Below are 27297 nucleotides of genomic sequence, written 5' to 3' on the forward strand. Positions count from 1 at the left end.
TTCTATAAACCTGTATGGTATCACAAAACCCTCTAGAAGGGAACAGAAGCCAGTTGGCGCAGGCCCTTACAAGATGCTTAGAGAGGAAGTAACCCCTGTCAAAAAATAAAAATAAAACACCCTGCAGGACAGCAGCATACTAGCTCATTATGAATTATTTACCTGAGATCAAAGCCCCCGAAGCGACCCTCGTTCACGTCCTCCGCCACCATGATACCCACATGATCGCCTTCACTAACAGCACGCCCAGTGCTCCTGCGTCGTTGTTTACGGCGCGCATGCGCTGTAAACATCGGTGCCCGTTTCTAGGAGAATATCTCCTTAACCGTGTAGGTTAAGGAGATATTTCTTGCACCTACAGGTATGCCTTAATCTAGGCTTACCTGTAAGTTAAAGTGGTCTGTAAGGGTTTACAGCCACTTTAAAGTGGTTGTAAAGGCAGAAGGTTTTTTATCTTAATGCATTCTATGCATTAAGATAAAAAGCCTTCTGTGTGCAACAGCCACCCTAACACTTACCTGAGGTACCTCTCTGTCTAGCAGTGTTCACGAGTGTCTCAGCCATCTGAGATTGTCCTTCCTGATTGGCTGAGACCCAGCAGTGGCACCATTGACTCTTGCTGCTGTCCAATCGGTCAGCTAGCCAATCAGGGTTGAGGGGGCGGGACTGGGTTGGGGCTTCATGTCTGCATAGACACAGGGAGCTGTGACTCAGCTCGGGTGCCCCCATAGCAAGCTACTTGCTGTGGGGGCACTAAACAGGAGAGAGGGGCCAGGATCACTGAAGAGGGACCCGATAACAGGAAGGCATGGGTTGCTCTGTGCAAATCCACTGCAACAGAGCAGGTAAGTATAACATGTTTGTTATTTTTATAGGAAAAAAACTGACTTTACAATCACGTTAAACATTTAATATCTCCTTATTTTCTAATATAGTGTGCACACTGGGTGGCACTGCAAGCCATGTAATTTACAGAATGGTTTTATGAAAATGGCACACATTACATTCAAACCTGTACAAAATGAATCACAGCCATTTGATTCAGTGTATAAAGTTGTGATAATGGCAAATAAAAAAACAGCAGCAAGAACTTTCATGGTTTTTTAATTTTAATATTTGTAGCCTTGCAAGGTTAACAGTGCATTTACAGGGAAACCTTAGTTCAGTTTTATTTAACCTTTTTTTTGTTGTCATGTACCACACATCATAGCATCGATAGAGTTCAAACAAGTTCAACATTTACAGTGCCGTGAAAAAGTATTCATACCCCCCTGGCAGTTTCCAAATTTTGTCATGTTACAACCAAAAACGTAAATGTATTTTAGTGGGCGGGCAAGGAGAGCATAAGACCTGGTTCACACTGGAGCATTTTTACATGAGATTTGACATCAATGGCACCGTCCTAATCGGTGCGACGCCGCATCGAATTCAAAAAGTAGTTTCTGTACTACTTTTTGCAATTTTGAGCTGCGATTTACATTCACATCTGGGCAGACACCTGCACAGATGTCTGTAAAATCTCGGCCGAAATCAGGACTGACATGCGGGAGTGAAATTGTGCAAGTTCAGCTGAACTCACATGGCTTCATTCCTGTGGCTCAGTGTGAACCTGGGCTTAATCAGAAGCAGCCAAGAGGCCCATGGTATCTCTGGAGGAGCTGCAGAGATCCACATCTCAGGTGGGAGAATCTGTCCACATGCCAACTATTAGTTGTGCACTCCTCAAATCTGGCCTTTAACCCCTTGCTGCCGAGCGTACGCAGATGTGCGTACTCGGCTTCCGGGGGTTATACCGGGATGGTGCCCGCACCTGCAGGCATCATCCCAGTATCGTTTTTCAGAGCGGGCGATTGGCTTTCCAGCCATTACAACCAATGCGGCTAAAAGCCACTCGGCTGTTATGCCAGAGGAGCGGGAGGGGACGTCCCCCCCCCCCCTCCCGCCGCTCTTACCGGTACTCCAGTTCAATCGTGAGCACCGATGGCGAATCTGATGCCTCTGGCTGCTGGGGAGGAACTGGAATGAAGCCGTAAGCAGCTTCATTACAATCTCCTAATAGTAAACACGGAAGCGACGTCATGACTTCACTTCCCGTTTACTCGGCTGCCAATGTTTTAGACCCCCGATCCCTCCATAAAAAGTACCTGTCACCACCTATTACTGTCACAAAGGATGTTTACATTCCTTGTGACAGCAATAAAAGTGATCAAATTTTATTAAAAAAAATAATAATTTATTCATTTTAAAATAAATAAGAAAATATATTTTTTTTAAAGCGCTCGCCGTCCTTGCAAGCTCGCGAAGCAAAGAAAACACATACAGAAGTCGCGCCCGTATATGTAAACGGTGTTCAAATCACACATGAGGTATCGCCGCGATCGTCGGAGCGAGAGCAATAATTCTAGCCCTAGACCTCCTCTTTAACTCTAACCTGGTAACCAGAAAAAAAATTGAAAGCACCGCCTATTGAAATTTTTAGGTACCGTAGTTTGTCGTCATTCCACGAGTGCGTGCAATTATAAAGTGTGACATGTTTGGTATCTATTTACTCGGCGTAACATTATCTTTCACATTATGCAAAAAAAAAATGGGCTAATTATTTAATTTTTTTTAATTCATGAAAGTGTCCCTTTTCCCAAAAAGTTGTGTTTAAAACACCGCTACGCAAATACCATGTGACCTAAAATATTGCAACAATCACCGTTTTATTCTCTAGAGTCTCTGCTAAAAAAATATATATAATGTTTGGGGGTTCCAAGTAATTTTCTAGCAAGAAATATGCATTTTAACTTGTAAACACCAAATGCCAAAAATAGGCTTAGTCATGAAAGGGTTAAGGAAGAGTGACAAGAAGAAAGCCGTTATTGAAAGAAAGCTATAGTCATCATTTACAGTGGATATAAAAAGTCTACACACCCCTGTTAAAATGTCAGGTTACTGTGATGTAAAAAAATAAAGACAAAGTTAATTAATTTCAGAATTTTTTCCACCTTTTAATGTGACCTATAAACAGTATTGCTAGTTGAACAACAAACTGAAATCTTTTAGGTGGAGGGAAGTAAAAATAACAAACTAAAAAATATGGTTGCATAAGTGTACACACTCTTACACTAATACGTTGTTAAAGCACCTTTTGATTTTATTACAGCACTCAGTCTTTTTGGGTATGAGTATCAGCATGGCACATCTTGACTTGGCAATATTTCCTCACTTTTCTTTGCAAAAATTTAAAAAGTGTGTCAGATTGCAGGGCATCTCCTTTGCACAACCCTCAGATCACCCCACTAATTTTCAATCGGATTCAGGTCTGAGCTCTGGCTGGGCCATTCCAAGACTTTAATCTTCTTCTGGTGAAGCCATGCCTTTGTTGATTTGGATGTATGTTTTGGGTCGTGGTCATGCTGAAAGGTGAAGTTCCTCTTCATGTTAAGCTTTCTAGCAGAAGCCTGAAGGTTCTGTGCCAATATTGACTGCAGAGGCGTCATCAGTGTGGGGCCACAGGGGGCCCTGACCCCCAGTCCCCACATCATACTGGGCCCCCCCCATGTGTCCCCCCCCCCCCAATTAAAACAATTGGCACAGCAATTAAAGAGCGATTCTCTATAGGCTCTCAGCTACTGGAGGCAGACACACACAGAGGGCATCGCTATGTAATTGCCGCGCTCAGTGTCCTGTTGTGTAAACTTTACTGTCTGGGTCTCCTGCTTGTCATAATGACAGAAGACAGAGCCAGCTCCAGCAGCAGTGCTTCGACCTTTAAGCCCGCCCCTGTGTGTGTGCAAAACAACATCTCCAACCTGTAATGTGTGGAGAAGTTCACACAGCAGTAAGATGCAGGCCTGCATGATGTCTGTGTCCCGACTCCCGACCATCACAGGGAGGGGGATATTTGCATCTTATCTCGTCAGCCAATAATGCTTTGTCCGTGCTGCAGCCCCTCCCTCTTCCCCTCCCACCCGCCACATTTTGACTACAGTTCCAGATAGAAAAAGCCAGAATCAGCCCTCAGCTTGCCAGCACCTATGTGAGTTTTTTTTCTTTGTTTACTTCAGGGAGGGGGAAAAGGAGGTTCTGCAGCAGCAGCAGCAGGGACAGTCATAGTAGATTCATGCTTTTAGTGCAGGTGATGGAGGAAGAGGGGAACAGGACTCTTTATCTATTCATGTTCTGTATTTACTCTGGCACTACCACCCTAACCTGGCACTACCACCTACTATGTAACTATTACCTAACCTGGCACTATTACCTACTATGTAACTATTACCTACTATGTAACACCTAACCTGGAACTACCACCATAACCTGGCACTATTACCTAACCTAGCACTACCACCCTAACCTGGCACCATTGTCTAACCTGGCACTACCACCCTAACCTGGCACTACCACCTACTATGTAACTATTACCTAACCTGGCACTACCACCATAACCTGACACTGTTGCCTACTATGTAACTATTACCTAACCTGCCACTACCACCATAACCTGACACTGTTACTTACTATGTAACTATTACCTAACCTGGCACTACCACCCTAACCTGGCACTATTACCTACTATGTAACTATTACCTAACCTGGCACTATTACCTACTATGTAACTATTACCTAACCTGGCACTATTACCTACTATGTAACTATTACCTAACCTGGCACTACCGCCTAACTTGGCACTATTGCCTAGCCTGGCCCTACCACCCTAACCTGACACTATTGTATATCGCCTAACTTGACACTATCACCTAACTTGGAACTATTGTACCTCACCCTACCTTGCGACTACCACCTAGCCTGACACTATTGTGTATCACCTAACCTGGCACTGTTGTATATTACCTAACTTGGCACCCCAATCTGCCAGTATACTACCCTAACATCACTTGATGTTGATGTACGGTGCACTGCCTGTCCACCTGGGGGGAGGGATGCCAGATATAGGATCCGCCCCAGGTGTCAATTTTGAAAACCATTTATCATTTTCCTTCCATTTTGCAATTATGTACCACTTTGTGTTGGTCTATCACATAAAATCCCAATAAAATACATTTAAATTTTTGGTTGTAACATGACAAAATGTGGAGAATTTCAAGGGGTATGAATACTTTTTCAAGGCACTGTGTGTGTGTGTGTGTGTGTGTATATATATATATATATATATATATATATGTGTGTGTGTGTGTGTATATATATATATATATATATATATATATATATGTATATATGTGTGTGTGTATATATATATATATATATGTGCACACACACATTTTGTATAGTTGCCCCCACTACTTTTGTCCCTGTCCCCCCTTAAATATGAAAGCTAGATTTGACTGGTATTTGAAACTGGTCATCATTCCCTCTACCTTGACTAAGGCCTCTGTTCCAGCTGAAGAAAAACAGCCCCAAAGCATGATGCTGCCACCACCATGCTTCACTATGTGTATGGTGTTCTTTTGGTGATGTGCAGTGTTGTTTTTGCGCTAAACATATCTTTTGGAATTCTAGCCAAAAAAGATCAACCTTGGTTTCATCAGACTATGCATAACATATTTTCCCACATGTTTTTGGGAGACCTTTAGATGTGTTTTTGCAAAATTCAGCCAGGCTTGGATGTTTTTCTTCGTAAGAAAAGGCTTCTGTCTTGCCACTCTTCCCCACATATCCCAGACATATGAAGAATATGAGAGACTGTAGTCACATGTACCACACAGCCAATACTTGCCAGATATTCCTACAGTGCCTCTTGACTGCCTCCCTGACCAGTTTTCTTCTAGTCTTTTCATCAGTTTTGGAGGGACGTCCAGTTCTTGGTAATGTCACTGTTGTGCCATATTGTCTCCACTTGATGACTGTCTTCACTATGTTCCATGGTATATCTAATGCCTTGGAAATTCTTTTGTACCCCCTAACTGATACCTTTTAACAATGAAATCCCTCTGATGCTTTGGAAGCTCTCTGCGGACCATGGCTTTTGCTGTAGGATGTGACTAAGAAATGTCAGGAAAGACCTACCAGAACAGTTGAACTTTATTTGGAGTTAATCATAGCCGCACTAGTCTAAATGATACCAGGTATATACTGACTCCTATTTACATCAGTTTTAATGTGATTGCTTAATTCTATACACTGCTACAACCCCAATTATAAGAGGGTGTGCACACTTATGCAACCACATGATTTTATTTTTTCCCAAGGCTGTCTTTCAGGACAGCCACCATAGAGAGACCCCGGCTCCTCCCCTTCTAGGAAACACCGCCTTCCAACACAGATTTAAGCCTCAACCTCCCCTCAACCCCTCAGTTATGGTGTTTCCTCCGGAGGGGAGACACTGCATGGGATCTGGGGCTAGTCAGCTGGGGAGGCTGAGGTTCTTTCTTTTACCTGGGGGAGACGGGGGTCTCTCTATGGTGGTCCCAGGTGCCCGGTTGGCAGGATGGCCGAGCGAATCCCTTGTGGCCATTGTGGTTTTCGCTGCCGCGTGCTCCAGCCACCCATGGGGAAGGTGGAGGTCTGGGGGGGGCCGCTTGATGGCGCCTAGTGTGGCGTGACAGGAGGAGACTACGTTTCCCCTTGTGCAGGCGGTGCTGGAGCAATGTGCGGGGTCAGATGACGGGCAATGTCATTTCCGACGGGGGTAGGCTTCCTTGTTCCTGTACACGTGTCTTCCGGTTCCTGACACGGTAAATTCGCCTAGGTTAGATGTGGCCTTTTCCCAAGTGTCCAGGCATACAGATCTGGCCTTTGAGGACATGGGCGTTCTGTCAGATCCCATGGATTGAAGGATGGATTCACTTTTAAAGAATGCTTGGGACTCTGGTCAGGGGAACCTGAAACCTGAAGCCCATATAGAAGTAGGAACAGCAAAGGAGACTATCCTCTCTTCCTTTCCCATGTTACTTAAGGGAGCGGCTTATATTGCAGATGTTTCGGCAGAATCTGTCCGCATGTCTGCAAGATCCACGGCCCTGACTAATTCAGACAGGAGAGCCCTATGGCTGAAAACATGGCAAGGGGGTAGTGCGTCCAAAATTAAACTTTGTGGGATACGTCTCACGGGTGATCTATTATTTGGACCAGGGCTGGAGGCTGTGCTGGATTGGACAGCCAATAAGAAGAAAGCCTTCCCTATTAAGAGAAAATATGGGATTGAGGCTAAAAGACTCAACTTCAAAAGAAGGTGGAGACTCCAAAAGCTGAGAAACAGAAAAAGTCCTGGGGACTGAAGGGTAAGGGCCGTGGGGGGGCAATTTTTCACCCTCCTGAACAGCCCAAAAAGAGCCAATGACAGGATCACGGTGGGAGGAAGGTTGGGGACTTTCCTCCCACAGTGGCAAAGGATCACCTCCAATCAGTTTGTGCTGGGGATTATAAGGAGAGGTTATCGGTTGGAATTCTCGAATCCCCGGCCCCCCGCACAGGCTTCTGGTCACTGAGTTGCCAAAGTGTGTGGAAAAGTCATGTGCCCTGCTGTCCTCACTACAGGAGCTAGAACAGCAGGAGGTGGTTGCAAGGGTGCCAGTGGGCGAGAGAGGCAGAGGCTTTTATTCCCACATCTTTGTGGTCTGCAAGTCTTCGGGAAAATTCAGGCTGATCCTGAATTTAAAGCCTCTGAATCTCTCAGTCACATACAGGAGATTCCGGATGGATTCGGTGTATGCGGTGAAGGTACTGCTTCCACCAAACTGTTTAATGGCATCAATAGATTTGAAAGATACATATCTGCACATTTCCATCGCAGAAAGCCATCAAAAATTTCTCAGGCTGGCAGCAAGAACAGCGGAAGGGGTTCTTCAGCTCCAATTCAAGGCCCTTCCTTTTGGTCTGTCCTCTTCCCCCTCGTATCTTCACCAAGGTGATGGTGGAGGTACTGGCATTCTTAAGGCTCAGAAGCGTCTCAATAATTGCTTATCTAGACGATCTTCTTTTGTTTGCACCATCCCCGGAGCAACTGGTTCGAGATCTGCAGGTTACAAAAGACTTCTTAGAGAACTTGGGTTGGCTCGTAAACCTGGAGAAATCCAATTTAATCCCGGCCCAAAGGGTCACCTTTCTGGGCTATGGATTCGACGGAGCAAAGGGTCTTTCTGCCCTTGGAAAAGATTCAGGAGATAGACAATGCAATGGTGTTCCTCCAGGGCAGTTCTCAGATTTCGGTAAGGGGGATTATGTTGGCCCTAGGCTTACTGACATCCACGCTTCCAGCAGTGCAGTGGGCGGGACTACATTTTCGTCCTCTGCAACTGTTCATTTTGAGGATCTGGGACCACAGCCAGGGGTCGTTGGATTAGTTGGTTTCAGTTCCTCCTCAGGTCAAGAGGTCCCTCTGGTGGTGGAGAAAGGAGGTAAATCTGTCACAGGGCCTGGAGTGGGTCCTCCCGGTATCCAGGACCATAACAGATGCGAGCGGTTCAGGTTGGAGAGCTCATCTGGGCACCCGGGTGGTGCAGGGTTCCTGGGGGAAGATGGAGGTAGTGTGGTCCTCGAACTGGAGGGAGTTGAGAGCAGGGGATCTGGCTCTCAAAGCCTGTCAGGAAGAACTTCGGGGACAACATATGAGGGTTCGTTCAGACAATTCCTCAGTGGTGGCCTATGTCAACAAACAGGGGGGCACCAGGAGCAGAACGCTTTGTGTTATGTGAGAATCAATCCTCAAATGGGCCTAGGCCCATGTTCTGTCTCTTTCTGCAATTCATTTGAAGGGAGAACAGAATACAATAGCGGACTCCCTCAGCAGAAAGACTCTAAGGGAGGGCAATTGGGTATTGAAGCAGGAGGTCTTCGAGATGGTCACCAGAAGGTGGGGGGTCCCATCAATAGATCTGTTTGCCTCAAGGAAAAACACAAAAGTGCGTCTTTTCTTTTCCCTAAGGGGCATTAGGAGTAGATGCCTTAGCTCAGAGTTGGGAGTTCTCCAGGTGTTATGCCTTCCCCCCTCCAGTGTTGATTCCGGCAGTGTTGAGAAAATTTTGGGTGGAGAACACGGTTCTCCATTCTGAAGGGCTTGACCGTAGAACCTCCCTGGATTCTCACGGTCCAGGAGGATCTCCTGTTCCAGGGACCAGTCGTCTGTCCTCAGGTAGAACGGTGGAACCTCGCAGCCTGGCTTCTGATGAAGAGTTACTAAAGGGAAAGGGGTTCTCGGATCGCTTGGTGGCCACCTAAGGTGTGGAAGCATTTTAATAGTTGGTGCTTGAAGAGCGCCTTTGATGTACGCAGCTCCATAACAGTGTTAGAATTTCTGCAGGCAGGTGCAGATAAAGGCTTGGCCCTTACTACCCTGAAAGGGCAGGTGTTTGCTTTAAGCATCTTCTAGAAAAACAACTGGCATTTGATCCATGGATAAGTAGGTTTTTCAAGGCCTTGAGTAGACAAAGGCCTGTCAGAGTCTCTCCGTTCCCAATGTGGGATCTTTCTTTAGTTTTGCAGGCACTCACAGAGGAGCCCTTTGAGCCATTGGGGGCCTGCACGTTGAAAGGGATCACCCTTAAAACTGTGTTTTTGGTAGCGATAGGAGAGTGAGTAAACTCGAAGCTCTCTCAGTGAGCGCTCCTATTTTTCAGGTTTTCCCGGACCGTGTAGTTTTTAAAACTGATCCAGTGTTTTTGCCAAAAGTAGCCTCTGAATTTCACAGGGTTCAGGAAATTGTACTGCCCACCTTTTGTTCAAATCCTGTGAGGGAACAGGAACGTATTTTTCATAGTTTGGTCGTTAGGAGGTGCATCCTACAATATTTAGACTGTACAAGTCAGTTCAGGAAGTCTGACTCCTTTTTTTGTTTTATTCTCAGGGTCCAAGAAGGGATCCAGAGCATCTAGGTGGATAATTGCCAGATGGCTGAGGAGGGCAATCAGTCAGGCGTATGTGATAAGGGGGGTGGAACCTCCAGTGGGTATTAAGGCACACTCAACTAGGTCGGTGGAAACTTCGCAGGCTGAGTGGGCTGGTGCTTCCCCGGAGCAGATTTGTAGGGCTGCAATGTGGTCCAGCTTCTTTACATTTGTAAAGCACTACAGATTGGATCTGCTGTCTGCTAAGGACCAAGCTTTCGGTCGTAAGGTGCTGCAGGCAGTTGTCCTACCCTGAGGTAAGGTACTCGCTTATCCTCGCTATGGTGGCTGTCCTGAAAGACGGCCTTGGGAAAAATTGAGTTACTTACTGGTAACATCCTTTTTCAGGAGTCTTTCAGGACAGCACCGATACCCACCCAGTTGGGAGCTTTTTTTGTTGAACTCATCGCATGTGACCGCCAGGTAAGACTTGATGTTTGTTTTGACGTGTTCTTGTGTCTCCCCTGTAGGCCGGAGGTACTCGCGAAGAACTGAGGGGCTGAGGGGAGGTTGAGGCTTAAATCTGTGTTGGAAGGCGGTGTTTTCTAGAAGGGGAGGAGCTGGGGTCTCTCTATAGTGGCTGTCCTGAGACTCCGGGAAAAGGATGTTACCGGTAAGTAACGCCATTTTTTTTATTTTTACTTCCTCTCCCTAAAAGATTTCAGTTTGTTTTCAATTGAGTTGTACAGTTTATAGGTCACATTAAAGGTGGAAAAAGTTCTGAAATGATTTATCTTTGTCTAATTTTTTTTACATTACAGAAACCTGACATTTTAACAGGGGTGTGTAGGCTTTTTATATCCACTGTACACTTACAGTCCCTTGAAAAAGTATTCATATCCCTTGACATTTTCCAAATTTTGTCATGTTAACCAAAAATGTAAATGTATTTTATTGGGATTTTTTTTTTTTTAAACTTCTACTACTTTTCCCCTGAGCTGTCTGGTGTGCCTTGGCCTTCATGATGCTGGTTGTTCACTAATGTTCGCTAACAAACCTCTGAGGGCTTCACAGAACAGCTGTATTTATACTGAGATTAAATTACACACAGGTGGACTCTTTACTTATTAGGCAACTTCTGATGGCAATTGGCTCCGCTAGATTTTAGTTAGGGGTATCAGAGTAAAGGGGATTGAATACAAATGCACCCAGATTCCAGATATTTATTTGTAAAAAAAAAAAAAAATTAAAACCATTTATCATTTTCCTTCCACTTCACAATTATGTGCAACTTTGTGTTGGTCTATAAAATCCCAATCAAATACATGTAAGTTTTTGATTGTAATATGACAAAATGTGGAAAATGTCAAGGGGTATGAATACTTTTTCAAGAGCTATAGAGGGTTGAAAAGTGATGCCTTTGTAAAATGTGGGGTATTGTAGTTTGACCCACCCCTTCAACCTCTGCAGCAATGCTGGCAGAATACGTCAGTGATGCCTTTGTAAAATGTGGGGTATTGTAGTTTGACCCACCCCTTCAACCTCTGCAGCAATGCTGGCAGAATACGTCTTTCCCAAAGATAACCTCTGGATATGACGCTGAGCATGTGCACTCAACTTCTTTGGCTGACCATTGCGAAGCCTGTTCTGAGTGGAACCTGTCCTGTTAAACAGCTGTATGGTCTTGGCCACCATGCTGCAGCTTAGTTTGAGCCTTGACAATCTTGGGCAGCACAGTGGTGTAGTGGGTAGCACTCTCGCCTAGCAGTAAGAAGGGTTGCTGGTTCGAATCCCAACCACGACACTACCTGCCTGGAGTTTGCATGTTCTCCCTGTGCCTGCGTGGGTTTCCTCCGGGTACTCTGGTTTCCTCCCACACTCCAAAGACATGCAGGTAGGTTAATTGGCTTCTGTCCAAAATTGGCCTTAGTATATGAATGGGGACCTTGGATTGTGGGCTCCTTGAGGGTAGGGACCGATGTGAGTGTGTACACAGGGATAGTAGACACTCAGGTTGAACTGGATGGACTGGTGTCTTTATTCAACCTTACTAACTATGAAACTATGAATCTTCTTATAGCCTAGGCCAGTGATGGCAAACCTTGGCACTCTAGATGTTTTGGAACTACATTTCCCATGATGCTCAACCACACTGCAGAGTGCATAAGCATCATGTGAAATGTAGTTTCAAAACATTGGGTGCCAAGGTTCGCCATCACTGGCCTAGGCCAGCTTTATGTAGAGCAACAATTCTTTTTCACATCTGAGACCTTATAATGCTAACGAGTCACATGACATCTTGGGGTGTACTCACTTTTGTAGCCAGCAGTTTAGAAATTAATGGCTGTGTGTTGAGTTATTTTGAGGGGAGATCAAATTTACACTGTTATACAAGCTGTGCACTCACTACTTTACATTGTAGCAAAGTGTCATTTCTTCAGTGTTGTCACATGAAAAGATATAATAAAATATTACAAAAATGTGAGATACTGTATGTCCACCTTTTGTTTTACAAATAATGAAGATTATATTGTGTTTGTGTGCACTAAAATTAAGTTTTAATGTATTTTTTTTATTGAATGTATAGTTTTCTGCTTTCAGAAAATATATAATGTTTTGGGGGTTATAATTATTCCAAGGGCTCCTTTACAGTAGCTACAAGGACTGCTGCTCCTCTGAAAAGTGACCTGTGTTTAGATTGCATTTCAGAGGCATTTGTCTTCACTGCCTGTTTTAATCCCGTATGTATCGCACTACCGTATCACAACCGAGTTAGTGCCCGCTGAACATGACGGGGTATGCTTCCTGCTTAAGTAAAGCACTGCGGGTGCAGCATGTGTACACTTTGCGCTGCTGCCTTTTGCTATATGGGGAGCAGCGATAAAAACACTGCTCAGCTGCATGGTTTTGACCCCCCCCCCCCCCCCCCCAACCACTTGTGTAAACAAGCCCATAAAGTGTTACTAAACCAACAACAGTAAAATCAGTCTGTGCAGTATATGCAGTAAAACATGCTCGTTGTACTCACCGTGGAACCTAAGGAGTTAATCATCCACATTGTGTAAAAAGGCTGTTTGATCTTCTCGGATCCGCCACTTTTTTCACTGTCCCCAATCCATCTCCTGATAGTACAGAGCTTTTGGAGTCACTCTGCACATGCTCAGTTTGATGTGTACTGTTAGAGTTTTTTTTTTTCTTGAGAGGGTGCATGTGATCGGCACAGGGCCAATTGGCCCTGTTCAGACAGAGGATCAGGGGTCCTGTATCCTTATAGGACAGTCAGCGGAGAATGAGAACTCTTCCTACAAGCTTTAACCAGACATTGATTGAAGTCACAAGGCTGATATATGCCGCTGAGGAGAAAAGGTATTTAGCAGTTTAGATTTACTAAAATAATTGCATTTCCATGTTCTGTGTACTGTGGAAGACAGTAATCGCAGGGTTCTGGGTTTAGTAACACTTTAAGGTCAAAATGCAAAAAAAAAAAAAATGAACTAATTTGTTCTGGCAGTGAAAAAGTATATTTATAATACTTATTTCTGCAGGGGAGAGAATGGACCAGGTGGCTTTGTTGTTCTAAAGAGCTCCCGGAACCCATCTGTCTGCACTTTTATCTGGATCCTCAACACTGATTTGAAGGTGAGCATAAAGGAAAACACTGATGAATTGTTTCTTGCTTGTGTCATGCTGAATGAACAAATGTAATTTATGTCATTGGCTTTCTTTATTGACATTTTTACAGTCTTGTAAACTATATTCCTGAATTACTCTAGAGGGAGAAACTTGCATATGCATGTTATATAATCTTAAAACAACTGCTGACTCAAGCTTGGTCCCTACTGGTTACCCTCTATATGACTTTCTTGTTTTTACAAACTGCAATAGATATGAGTTGCAACAAATGCATTATTGCAAAACATAATATGCTGTCATGAAAACATAATTTAGTAAAACTGCATCAACATTGAAGGAACATGTCCCAAGAAAAAACATGTTGACTTATTGCTTGGAAACTTTGAATTACTGACCCAGAAGATTTATGCAGATACAGAATTAAGACTTTTCTCCATTTCTTTTTTCCTCAGTCTGCAATTTTTATGACTTTAATGGGTATTTTTTATTGGGCTAATTCGCTTGTGTTAACATGTATATGCCCCTATGCTTTGGACGTCCCTTGGTTGCTTAACCACTTCAGCCCCAGAGGGTTTGGCTACACAATGACCGGAGCACTTTTTACAATTTGGCACTGCTCTGTTATAACTGGTAATTGCGCGGTCATTAATGCTTTACCCAAACAAAACTTGCGTCCCCTTTTTCCCACAAATAGAGCTTTCTTTTGATGGTATTTGATTGCCTCTGCGATTTTTATTTTTTTGCAATATAAACGGAAAAAGACCGAAAATTAAAAAAAATAATATTGTTATAAAAAAAAGTTAATAAACTCAATTTTAGTCATACATGTAGGCCAAAATGTATTCAGCCACATGTCTTTGGTAAAAAAAAAAATGTCAACGTATATTTATTGGTTTGCACAAAAGTTATAGCGTCTACAAACTAGGGTACATTCTCTGGAATTTACGCAGCTTTTAGTTTATGACTACCTATCTCATTTCTTGAGGTTCTAAAATGGCAGGGCAGTAAACCCCCCCCCCCCCCCCCCCAAATGAGCCCATTTTGGAAAGTAGACACCCCAAGGAAATTGCTGAGAGGCGTGTTGAGCCCGTTGAATATTACATTTTTTTTTTGTCACAAGTGATTTCTTGAAAAATTGCAAAAAAAATTAAATTACACAAAGTTGTCACTAAATGATATTTATTTTCATACATCAGGGGACACAGAGCCATAGTAGTTACTATGTGGGTTATAGGCCACCTTCAGGTAATGGACACTGGCACGCCCTAAGATAAGAAGTCCATTCCCTATATAACTGCTGGGCTTACCTCAGTTTTTTCGGCAGTGTCTAAAGTGTTGGTCACGGGTAAAGATGTACTGTGCTGAGCTCCACTGGAGCAATCCTTGCTGGGGCTAGCCATGCTGACCGAATCCATTCAAAGTGTCTTATTTTTGGCCAGATTGAATGGTACCTGGGCCTTATATCCGAAGAAACTAGGTTTTACCTCCGAATGCTTCTCTTTTTAGAGAGCTGGACCCTGGGATCCAGTACTTTTTGGCAGTGAGGCCATAAAGTTTTTACTGGCAGGGTGTTGTTGCAGGTCCAGGATTGTGGGTTTCTTCTAGGATCCCCTGCTCCTGAAGATTTAACGGAACCCACCGTGAAGGGTGAAGATTGGGTCTATTGGTTTACCACAGAAAACCCTGCAGTGGGAATGGTAAGTGGAGTTTCTAATCTTTTTGAATTTTCTTATGAATGTCTCCATTAAAAATAATAATGTTGTCATGCCTATGCGTCACCACTGGGGACTGTATTGAGCACTCACCGAATCATGCTGGCAACAGCGCCGAATACTTCCTCCTCCAGCCGAGCAGCAGATCCTCCGGTAAGCTGAGGGAGGGTTTGTCTCCCCGCCTGTTGCCTCCCTATGCTGGTATTTTCCCCCCTCATGGGGTAGAAGCACTCAGATTCATTTAAAGAAAAAAGGGGAAAGCGCGATCAGCGGGCACTCGGCGGCTTGTAACCCCCCCATGCTCTCTCTGGGTATGAGTGGACTTGTAGTCCACCACTCGTGTGGGAAAACCTTCCTTTTGAAATATGGGGCGGGGCTTGTCGGCATTCTCCAAAGCCAGGTGCGCATGGAGGCAAGTTTTTAAAAGCACATTGTGTGCTTCTGCAGGCTGTGGAGGGACACAGGCAAAGAGGTGGCATTACTTCAGGTTTGGTGACAGGCATTTCCTTTGACACATTGTTACTGCTTCAGGCTGGGCATTAATAGCAGCTATTTTGCTGGACTATAGCCCTAGCAGTGTATGCATTCCTTCTGGTAGTGCCTCTGCTTTGTGCATCAGCCTGTGAGCGAAAGGGGGGGACAAGGAACACCTCAAAGGGTTCTAAAGGATCGATTGTTTTGCGACAACCTAAATCCATGTCCAAGAAAATGTCATCCTCTGAGAGTGAGCCGTCAGGGGGGACTGATGTTGCAGCAGCGCTAAACACTTCAGCCCCTATATTTATTACTCAGGAGGTTTTTTTCTTCTACCATTTTAAGTTTGGAACAGAAGATTGATGCTATGGTCGCTTTCCATAGTGGATCCAGATCCCCATCCATTGCTCAGGACCCTCATACTGAGGAGCAAGAGGCAGGGGATCAGGAAATTCTTCCAAAAGATCAGGAAGACACTGATATTTCCTCTTCTGAGGATCCAATATGGAGGGAGCAGTCTCACAAGAAAGACTGTTGGTACACTCCCTTACTAAGTTGGTTCGCTCAACTTTTTTGCTGCCTGTGGCGCAGTCTATTGATGAGCCCACCTCTGGTTTGGGATCACTAAAGCATCCCCAATCTGGAGATACCTTTCCTATACATTCATGGCTAAAAAAGCTGATGTATTCTGAATGGGAACACCCAGATAAGCAGTTTTTTTTTCCTCCAAAAAATGTTTTCTATACTTTATCCTATGGAGGAAATATGCTATAAGAAATGAGGGGTTCCAGCAATCGATGCTGCGATATACTCGGTAAATAAAAATCTCACTTGTCCTGTAGACAATGCGCAATAGTTGAAGGATCCAACAGAGAAAAAGTTAGAATTTCTTTTTAATAACAACATTTCTCTTGTAAGTTCAGTGGTGCAGCCAGCTCTTGCGGTGATTGGAGTATTTCAGTTCCTAAAGGACCAGTTTATAGAGATTATTCCTATTCATATCAGAAGCACTATGTTTTATGGGGATGCTATGAAAGATTCTATTATTCAAGCCTCACGGCTCATGCTAGGACTGGTACATACACGCAGAGTCCTATGGTTGAAAAATTGGTCAGCCGAAGCGATGTGTAAAAAGCTCTTGGCCAGTTTCCCATTTCATGGTGAACGGTTGTTTTGAGAGGATTTAGATAAATATATCCAAAGGATTTCTAATGGGAAACGTTCTCTTTTACCAGTAAAGAAGAAGTTTTAAGCATTTTTCCTTTTAAAAAGGGGCATTTTCTCCAGTGCCGGGAGCATCTGCCTCCAGACATTCTCGATGGCCTCCACTGTCAAGCTTAAGAGGAAGACCTCAAAAGCAGTCCCAGGGCCAAAGGAGGACTTGGGCAGGAAGCCTGCAAAGCAAAATAGCAAAATAAAGCCTCCTTATGAAGCTTGCTCAGGTGGGGGGAAGGCTTCTACAATTCAAAAAGCTTCTACAAGGCTTCTACAAAAAGATCTGGCTGGAACATTGTGAAGACAGGTGGATGGCTTCTTTCTCTAGGTTACAAACTAGAGTTCCGAGAATTCCCATCTCCCCATAAAATCAAACGTTCCCAGATATCCAAATCCTCCTTAAAACCGTCAAGGAGATTACAGTACTTGGTGCTGATCATAGATACCATTCAAAAGAAGGTATTCTTGCCCCAGGCAAGAATCGGATCCATAAAGGAACTGATTCGACTTGTCAAAACAAAGAGAAATCCTTCCCCTCGGCTGTGCATGAAACTGTTAGGAAAGATGGTGGTCTCCTTCTCCAATGCGCTTATCCCCTGAGGCGCGTCAGATCCTCAATTGGTGGTTGGTAGCCAGCAACCTTCAACAGGGGAAATCCTTTCTACCAGTATCCTGGAAAGTAGTAACAACTAATTCCAGCCTTCTAGACTGGGGAGCAGTCCTGGAAGAAGCATCTGTCCAGGGGAAGTGGTCCAAGTCAGAAAGGACCTTGCCTATCAATATTCTAGAAATTCAGGCAGTACGTCTGGCCCTAGAGGCCTGGATGCTCAGTCTATGGAATTGTCCTGTCAGGATTTAATCGGACAATGCCACGGCTGTAGCCTACATCAATCACCAAGGAGGCACGAGAAGTCGTGCAGCCCAAAAAGAGTTGGCTCATGTTCTAGCTTAAGCAGAAAGCAACATTCCTTGCCTATCTGTGATTTTCATTCCAGGGATAGAAAATTGGCAGGCGGACTACTTGAGTCGCCACAATTTTTCCCGGGAGAATGGTCCCTTCACCCCAACATCTTTCTGTTGATATGCCAAAAATGAGGCGTTCCAGGCGTGAATCTGTTAGCGTCCAGATTCAACAACATAGTCCACAACTTTGTGTCAAGGACAAGGGATCCACTGGCATGCGTAACTGATGCCTTGGTCTTTCCATGGGATCAGTTTTCATTTCAGTTTGTATTTCCTCCAGTTCTACTGCTTCTGCGTCTTCGCAAGATCAAGCAGGAAGGGAAAGAGGTGATTCTGGTAGCCCAGAAGATCTTGGTTTGCCAAGATCATAAATATGGCAGTAGGGGACCCTTGGACTCTACCGTTGTGGCCAGACCTTCTCGCACAAGGTCCGGTATTCCATCCTACCTTACAAATGCTAAATTTAATGGTTTGGCTATTGAAACACACATTCTAAAGGACCATAGGTTATCTCTTTCAGTAGTGTCTACTTTGGTTAATGCTAGGAAGCCGGCCTCCAGGGTCATATACTATAGTCTGGAAGGCATATGTCTCCTGGTGTGGATCCAGGTGTTGGAACCCTAGGACGTATGTCATAGGTAGGATCCTTGAATTCCTGCAGATGGGATTGGAAATTAAGCTGGCCTTGAGTACTATCAAGGACTAGGTCTCGGCCTTATCAGTATTCTTTCAACTGCCTCTTGCTTTTCACTCTCTGGTTCATAGCTTTATTCAGGGGGTAACATGGATTAATCCTCCCATCAGGGCACCCCTGAATCCTTGGGATTTGAATTTGGTCTTCTTGGCTTTACAGAAATAGCCTTTTAAGCCTATACGGGATATTCCCTTGGTTCTTTTGACGAGAAAGATAATCTTTTTGTTGCCATATTTGATTATTCCAAGTGATTTCCAAATGTATTTGTCAAGTGATTGTTCAAGCTTATGGTCTAAAGAAGAAAATTCCTCCTTTTCATGTTAAAGAGCACTCCACCAGGGCTGTTAGTGCCTCTTGGGCGGTGCATCACCAGGCCTCTCTGGCTCAGATCTGCAAGGCCAAAACATGGTCTTCAGTCCATACATTTACCAGATTCTATAAAAATCGATGTAAAAGGTTATGAGGATATTGCCTTTGGGCGTGTACTGCAGGCTGCAGTATGAGTCCACTAGTCTTATTGCCCTACTTTTTTTGTTGTGTCTCCCTCCCTTCAGTTGCCATTTCTATGGGACATCCCACATAGTAACTACTATGGCTCTTTGTCCCCTGATGTATGAAAAGAAAACAGGATTTTTAAAAAACAGCTTACCTGTAAAATCCTTTTCTTTGAAGTACATCAGGGGACACAGATGTCCCTCCCTTCTTTGGTATACATACACGTATATTGCTTGGCTACAAAGCTGAGGTACTCCCAGTAGTGGTAGGGGTTATATAGGGAGTGCACTTCTTGCCAGTGTCCATCACCTGAAGGTAGCCTACAACCCACATAGTAACTACTATGGCTCTGTGTGCCATGTACTTCAAAGAAAAGGATTTTACAGGTAAGCTGTTTTTACAAATCTTGTTATTGCTCACACATGCCATGGTTATATGTGGAATTACACCCCAAAATGCATTCTGCTGCTTCTCCTGAGTATGGGGATACCTCATGTGTGAGACTTTTTGGGAACCTAGCCCTGTACAGGACCCCGAAAACCAAGCACCGCCTTCAGGCTTTCTAAGGAGAAAAATGGTGATCTCACTACCTATCACTGTTTCTGAGGCCATGAAATGACAAGATGGCACAAACCCCCCCCCCAAATGACCCCATTTTGGGAAGAAGACACTTCAAGCTATTTGCTGAGAGGCATGTTGAGTCCATGAAATATTTTATATTTTGCCACAAGTTTCGGAAAAATTAAAAAAATTTTAAAATTTTTTTAAAATCATTTTGTCATTTTCCCGAAACTTGTGGCAAAATATAAAATATTCCATGGACTCCGCATGCCTATCAGCAAATAGCTTGGGGTGTCTACTTTCCAAAAAGGGGTCATTTGGGGGGGGGTTTTGAACTGTCCTGGCATTTTATGCACAACATTTAGAAGCTTATGTCACACATCGCCCACTCTTCCTAACCACCTGAAGACACAGCCCTTTCTGACACTTTGTTTACATGCAAGAAAATTACTTTAAGCCCCCAAACATTATATATTTTTTTAACCAAAGGCCCTACAGATTAAAATGGTGGATGTTGCAAATTTTTTTTTTCACACAGTATTTGCACAGCGATATTTCAAACGCAATTTTTTGGGAAAAAACACACCTTTTTCTTAAATTTGAATGCACTAAAACACACTATATTGCCCAAATGTTTGATTAAATAAAAAAGATGCTCTTATGCAGAGTACATGGATACCAAACACGACATGCTTTAAAATTGCGCACAAGCATGCAGCGCCAACAAACGACATACATTTTTAAAAGCCTTTACAGGTTACCATTTAAAATTTACAGGGGAGACCTACTGCTAAAATGACTGCCCTTGACCTGACCTTCACGATGATACCTCACATGCATAGTGCAATTGCTGTTTACATACCTGACCAGCAGACCCACGATTGCGTTCGCCTTAGCGCATGAGCACGGGGGAACAGGTGCTTTTTTCTGTTAATTATTTATTTTGCTTTTTTGTTATATTTTTAAACTGTTTCTTTCATTTTTATTTTTTTTTATCATTTTTATTCTCTCAGGGACTGTAAATATCCCCTATGATAGCAATAGGTAGTGACAGGTACTCTTTAAAAAAATATATTAAAAAATTGGGGTCTATTAGACCCTAGATCTCTCCTCTGCTCTCAATGCATCTGACCACACCAAGATCGGTGTGATAAAATGCTTTTCCAATTTCCTAATGGTGCTGTTTATATCTCTAAGTCATGAAATGGTCGTTGCTACCGGTTTCTTAGGCCATAGAGATGATTGGAGACATTCTGGTCTCTGATCAGCTCTATGGTCAGCTGGCAGGATTAACCGGCTGCATTCTCAGGTTCCCTGTTGGGACAGGATAGCCTGAGAAAACCATAAAAGACATGAAATGCTAATTAGCCGCTAGGATTGCTTTTACATGAAAGCCGACTGCTGGCTGAAAAGAATGATACCAAAATGATACCTAAACCTGCAGGCATCATTCTGGTATAACCACTCAAAGTCCAGCAAAATACCAGTACGTTGCTGGTCCTTGTTGGGCATACATTTTTTAATGTTTTTTTTTTTTTCATGCGGCCTGTGGGCTGAACAAATAAAGATTGATCGGTGGGACGCCCACCATTAGAAAACCGCCCTTCATCCACCCACTTCTAATGATGGGCATACATACACAATTTTTTTATTTTTTAACTGTGGTGCGCAAATCGCCTCCTACAGCACAGGAGTCGCTGATTTACGTATCGTGGGAACAAACGCTGTTGCTATCAAGATAAATAAGTCAGTGCTGCAGCTGAATGGCATACCTGCTAAGCAACTGATGGTTAACAATAAAACAAAACAAAGTAACATTACGGTATAACAGTAAGACCGTACCCGCAAAGCAAATATAATAAAACATAGTAAAAATAAAAAATTTTTTAACGCAATCTGTGCCGAAAAATATATGCCGAAGTATGGGGGCAATCCGCCCCTATTGTTAGGAGCAAATCACTCCTCCACCCATATATGCTCTTGAAATCACCTCTGACAGCGCTGGCGTCGCGGCTTTATATATCGTGGGAGCAAATGTTGTTGCTGTCGAGATAAATAAACCCGTGCTGCAGCTGAATGGCGTACCTGAAAACAAAAAAAAATGGTTAACAGTAAAACACAATAAACAGTAGAGTGTAAAATAATTACATACCTGAAAAGCAAACGTGATAAAACATAGTTACAATAAAACATTGCATTGTAGAATACAGTAAAAAAGAGCAGAGCAATATTGAAAGAATATATAGAGAGAGAACAATATAACGACAACTATTTTTTTATTTTTTGTAACTGTAATGGTTCGGGTCTCCCAAAATGAGATGGCATCTTTGGAGACCCTGTGAATGTGTGTCCTAGTCTGTGCGGTGCTGTACCCTACACTAATACTCCACTAGTGTAAGGTAGTGTTCAGAACATTCACCGATGGTAAGGACAGGAAGGACAATAGTAGCGGGTGTCACGCCTATAGCCGCGCTTTCTACAGACACAACATTTTCTTTGGGGGGCTCGTTGGGTAAATGTCTCTCATGCAGCTGGCCAGCTGGCTTACTGCATTTGGATTGGGAAGTTGGGTCACAGCACCGTCTGCAATTAGAAGGGCTGTGATGATCTCTTCCTGGAATTTAAGGATAGATCCAGTTTGTCCTGAAGCTTTGTATAGCACAAAAGCGTTCAGCAGAGCCAATTGTAATAAGTATACAGCTACTTTTTTGTACCAGTGTCTGGTCTTATGGACAATTGGGTATGGCGCCAACAACTGGTCATTGAGGTCCATCCCTCCCATATTAAGGTTATATTCGTGGACACAAAGGGGTTTCTCCACAACACCAGTCGCCGTAGGAATTTGGACCGTCGTGTCTGCGTGAAGGGAGGACAGAACGAAAACATTCCGATTATCCCTCCACTTCATAGCGAGCAAATTATTACACTTCAAACAGGCTCTCTCCCCCAGCCTAAGATGGGAATCTACAAGCCGCTGGGGTAAGCCCCGGCGATTAGATCGCACGGTGCCACAGGATCGCCCTAACGAACCTGACCACCACGCCCACCCGTGCCATTCTCACACGTACATCGGCTTGGGGCGGTCGGGAACCGGTTAAAGAATAATTGCATGTTATACATAGTTACATTGGTCTAGTTTGGATTAGTGTAACTATGTATATACCATATCTGTCCGATGGCCTTGGGAGGTGGAAATTACTAAAATAGATACTGCTACTTCATTGATCTCAACTTGTTTCCGGGTCCCGAGTGGCTGCTCTCCTGCATTGTGAACACAGGAGATCATCTACTTGGCATGGGCGCCATTTGGAGAAAGCTTCGCATTTTCTGAATGAATGCAATGGACGAGTTGGAGAGTGTGATATTGCTGCCCTGCTTCTCCACCTCATCCAATCGGAGATTGTTTGCATCCAATCAGAGAACATTTGCATTGATTCAGAAATGCTGAGCATTCTCTAAACGGCGCCGCACCATGCAGTTGATCTCTTGTGTTCAAGAAGCTGAGCTACAGTCTCTCAGTTCAGGAACTAGAAGTTAGTGGAGATCCCAAGTAGCAGTGTCTACTTCAGTGATTTCCAGTTTCCAGGGGCATCAGGCAGGTATAGTATATACAGTACATAGTTACGTTGGTCCAAGCTAGCCAAAGTAACTGTGTATAACAAACCGATGTCTGGAATAGGGATGAGCTCTGGCGTGTTTGCATACTCCACGTGCAGAGCCCGCCAGGAAGATGGCGCAATACTGCGCTAATCACAGACAGTGAGACATTGCCCCGATGCATGGCTGCAGAGATCGGGCAATGTCTCACTGCCTGTGATTAGCGCAGTGCTGCGGCGACTTCCTGGCAGGCTCTGCACATGGAGAATGCAAACATGCTGCAGCTCATACTTAGTCTAGAACTATTCTTTGATGTTAACGTGGACCTTCAGTATTTTTTTTTTCATTTTTCTGTCTATTAAATCTCCTGCCCTTGCTGTTTAAACTTTGGATAGTAAAAAAAAAAAAATTTCTGCCAGTAAATACCTTATACAGCTTGCTTCCTCTTTCTTGTCTGGTCATTTTTCTAGGCAAGTGACATCTTGTAGCGCTCTCACTCTTATGAGAGTTTGCCAGCAAGGGAGGGGGGTCAATATGTTTATTGAAAAAAAATGAAATAAAATAAGCCTTTACTGTCATGTTAGTCATATATATCAGCATTTACGGTGTCATCTAACACACATCATTAACAACTATTAATAAATGCTGTTTTACATGCTGTTCATACTCACTCATTCACTATGGAATTTGTTTTCTGCATTCTGCAAATAACCTGGTCGATCCTGCTGTTCTCTATCTCTCCCTCTTGTCTATGCCCCCACTGCAGCTGGGGATTCTGCAGAGCAGCCATTGGCAGCTAGTAAACATGCTCAGTTTTCAATGTGTATGTCTATGCTAAGCATTTCCTACTTTATCTCATCTGAGCAGCCCATGTTACTAAAGAGTCCATATAGTGAACTTGGGTTGAGTTATTCACTTTACGGTTAACACAGAGGGCAAGGGGGCCCTCTTTACACCTAGAGGAAAGAGATTTAATCTCCAAATACGGGAAGGTTTCTCCACAGTAAGCTGTGAAGATGTGTAATAGACTCCCTGCAGAGGTGGTTCTGGTCAGATCAGTAGATTGCTTTAGGAAAGGCCTGGGTTCTTTCCTAAATGCACACAATATGACTGGGTACTAATATTTATAGGTAAAGTTGATCCAGGGAAAATCTGATTGCCTCTTGGGGGTCAGGAAGGAATTTTTTTTCCCTGCTGTAGCAAATTGGATCATGCTTTGCTGGTGTTTTTCGCCTTCCTCTGGTTCAACTGTGGGTATAGAATTGGGTATATGGGATTGTATGATTATTATTTTTTTATTTATTTATTTAGTTTTATGGTTGAACTAGATCTTTTTTCAACCTATGTAACTTGTGGGTATACACACAGTAGTAAATAACAGCCCACTCCCTACCTCCCTCCTCCATGCCCACTAGCCAGCTAAACACCATGAGGGTGGGATATTACGTCCTGATTGATGGAGGCTTGACGTCACTCTTATTCTAAGCATGTACACACAATAGACGCAGGCTGGAGGGGTATGTGATTGGCACAAATGCATTCACACCGTGTTATTAGCAAAATAATAAAGATTTGCTTTCAAATATGTATTTCTATGACACTTTAAAGCCAATTATTGATATTATTTTTACTCTGTATCCCAAAGGCTTTTTTTTGTTTACATGACCAACAACAGAGGATTAGAAGCTCCTTCTGCCACTGTTTCCCTGCAGACAGGCTGAGAAAGAGCTGGGTCACGTGAAAGCTGTATATTGATTAGGAAAAGTGTTTTTTTATTAATATAAGTACAGTGCCATCATCCACACACAGAAAGAGAAGGGATACTGAAAATTAAACAATGTGTATCACGTTTAATATTTCTTTTTCATGTAGGGTCGGCTACCTCGCTACCTCATCAACCAAAGCCTGGCTGCTACCATGTTTGAGTTCTGCAGCCATTTGCGCAAGAGAGTCAGTGAAGTTTACAGCGGGCCAGTATAGGATCGCTTCCAAAAAGGAGACCGAATCTGCGCTGCCTCCCATCTGCTTGATGAAGCACTGACAGCAACTGCTATTTGCACGCTAATCTTTTGTTATAATTACCAGGATGAAGGACTGTCCTATCCAGCATACTAGTATCCCCTGTGTCTTCTGAATTCTTATGTTCGCCTTTCCAGTGCATGTCATCATTAGAAGAAAGAGTTTGGTTTCCAATGTCTATTAAGGCATCTTTGGGGAATTGTTGATGTAACATATTGAATTGGTGAAGTTGGGGCGTTGATGGTTGACACTCCTGTCCCTGAGATGTAGGTCTCTGTATTCTTGGAAAAGACCTCCATACGAGGTGAACTGAGCCAGTAATCAAATCAAATTTAATGTTTCCTTTTAACTGACTGACACGGCTTCCTGCTTGATTTGAGAATGATCTTTACCCCATGCTGGGCATGGAGGTTTACCTTTCAGAAGACTTTTTAATGATTTGCAGGTCCAGTTTACAAGTAACTATGCTCACAATACATTTCTAACCATCTTCAGCTGTAATGTTTGAGGAGGTGGACACTTTGGACAAGTAACTAGAGTGGATGCACTGAACATTGGGGAGAAGGTATCCATTTATTCACAAGTCTGTTTTTTGGAGTTTTTTTTTTTAACGCCTCCTTTTTCTAAAAAATACGCATACCTGGGCGTTAACATAAACACGTCTTAACATTGTATTTTGCTAGAAGCACAGAAGTTGTTGATCACACTTTATTTTTATTTTTTTAATGTGAAAACCAGTCAGTGCCTACCACTCAGATGTAAGTGACTAATGCAACATATAACTATTTACTCCAGAGGTGAATTTGCAGTGGGACTTTACGACTTCCACTACACATTTTTGTACCAGTAAAGCAAAAATTATAGATAAGGCATTTGAGTGAAATCACTTTTGTAAATAACACTCTCTTATTTCATGCGTATTATTCTTTTATGTATCTAGTCTGCTGTGCCAAAAGGAAATGTTAAATTTTGCTTGCTGCTTTGTAGAATTTATAGGCACGCAAAATGCTGTAACAATTTGAACATTCCTATGTCAATTGTTGATTTCCTGTATCTAGAAAACGAAGGCTACTAGCAAAATTTGACCACATCCTATGTGGCAGAAAGAGTACATCAAAAGCCCATATAGGCATAGTGAATGTTATTTACAAAGTCTGTTTCCCTGTCTTGTCTCACAATATGAGCGCTGTCAGAAAAAAATTGAGTTTCTTTGGATGATCAGAATTGGGAACGTCTCTTGGTAAGATGAGGAGATAGATGATAGCAGCATAGAATCTCAATTATGGACCTCCTGTGCTAGCATGAAGCAATCATGCTTGGTGTCTTTAATAGGTTGTACAGGCAGTATAGTTGTTCATGGTTCATTTGATTCTGAATTCACTAGGTTCAATTCATAAAGCCAACACACCAAGATAATGATACTTTAAAAAAAATTTAAATAAATAGCAGTTATTTTTAGTTAAGTACAATGAAATTTGAAAATTGCAGTGAAATGGCTAAAATAAAGATACTTATTCTTGTGTTGATGCTTTGTGAATTAAACCTATGATCTCTGAAAACAAATCTGATCTGCTGATTGATTCACTCATGTTTGATACCAACACTTCTTGTTTTGTATTGTTGTACTACAGCTCTACATCTAATATTGTAGGTCATAAGAAGGTTATTAGAGTCGGTGTTACATTAGCCACACGCAGGTGGTAAAGGATTTTATGCAAATCATTCCCTGATGTGAAATCTGCCATTATTGAAAACTTTGCTGATCAATGTCATGTTTGTTTTTTGATTTAAATAAGATGCATATTGGATGTGTTTTTCTTTTCTAACAAATACTGATTCATACTTTATCAATCTTTTTTTGTAAAAAATCTTGCTAAAAATTAAATTGAATCACGTTTTTTTTTTTTTTTTTTTTTTTTTTTTTTTATAGGAGAACCAAAAGTAATTGGAAAAATAGATTTAAGTGGAATATACACTGGTTCAGCATATATGTTCTAAGTGTTATGTTTAGGGATTAATAAACTATTTTTATATCCTAACGGTATAGTACAGGACTGGATATTCATAGACCGTGGCTAGTACCTTCATGTGACTGGACACCGAAGAAAACTTTTACGTTTAGGTAAAATTGCATTTGTAGGTGGTGCGTCTGAGGCAATAATGCCAGCTA

The 27297-nt window shown here is 42.9% G+C and overlaps 1 protein-coding gene across 2 annotated transcripts in view; it reads left to right on the forward strand.

Moving 5' to 3' along the window:
• STARD3 (StAR related lipid transfer domain containing 3) overlaps nt 1-27012 on the forward strand; it is a 175390-nt gene extending 148378 nt beyond the window's left edge. For both annotated transcript variants that reach the window (XM_077459488.1, XM_077459487.1), the window contains 2 exons: nt 13310-13403; nt 24981-27012. In XM_077459488.1, the coding sequence (XP_077315614.1) occupies nt 13310-13403; nt 24981-25088 (202 nt within the window). In that variant the 3' untranslated portion in view covers nt 25089-27012. The remainder of the gene's footprint in view (nt 1-13309; nt 13404-24980) is intronic.
• The last annotated feature ends 285 nt before the right edge of the window (nt 27013-27297 follow it).

Source organism: Lithobates pipiens, unplaced genomic scaffold (assembly GCF_037356315.1).
Source record: "Lithobates pipiens isolate NorthernLeopardFrog02 unplaced genomic scaffold, aLitPip1_a1.2 Scaffold_28, whole genome shotgun sequence".
Classification (NCBI taxonomy): domain Eukaryota; kingdom Metazoa; phylum Chordata; class Amphibia; order Anura; family Ranidae; genus Lithobates; species Lithobates pipiens.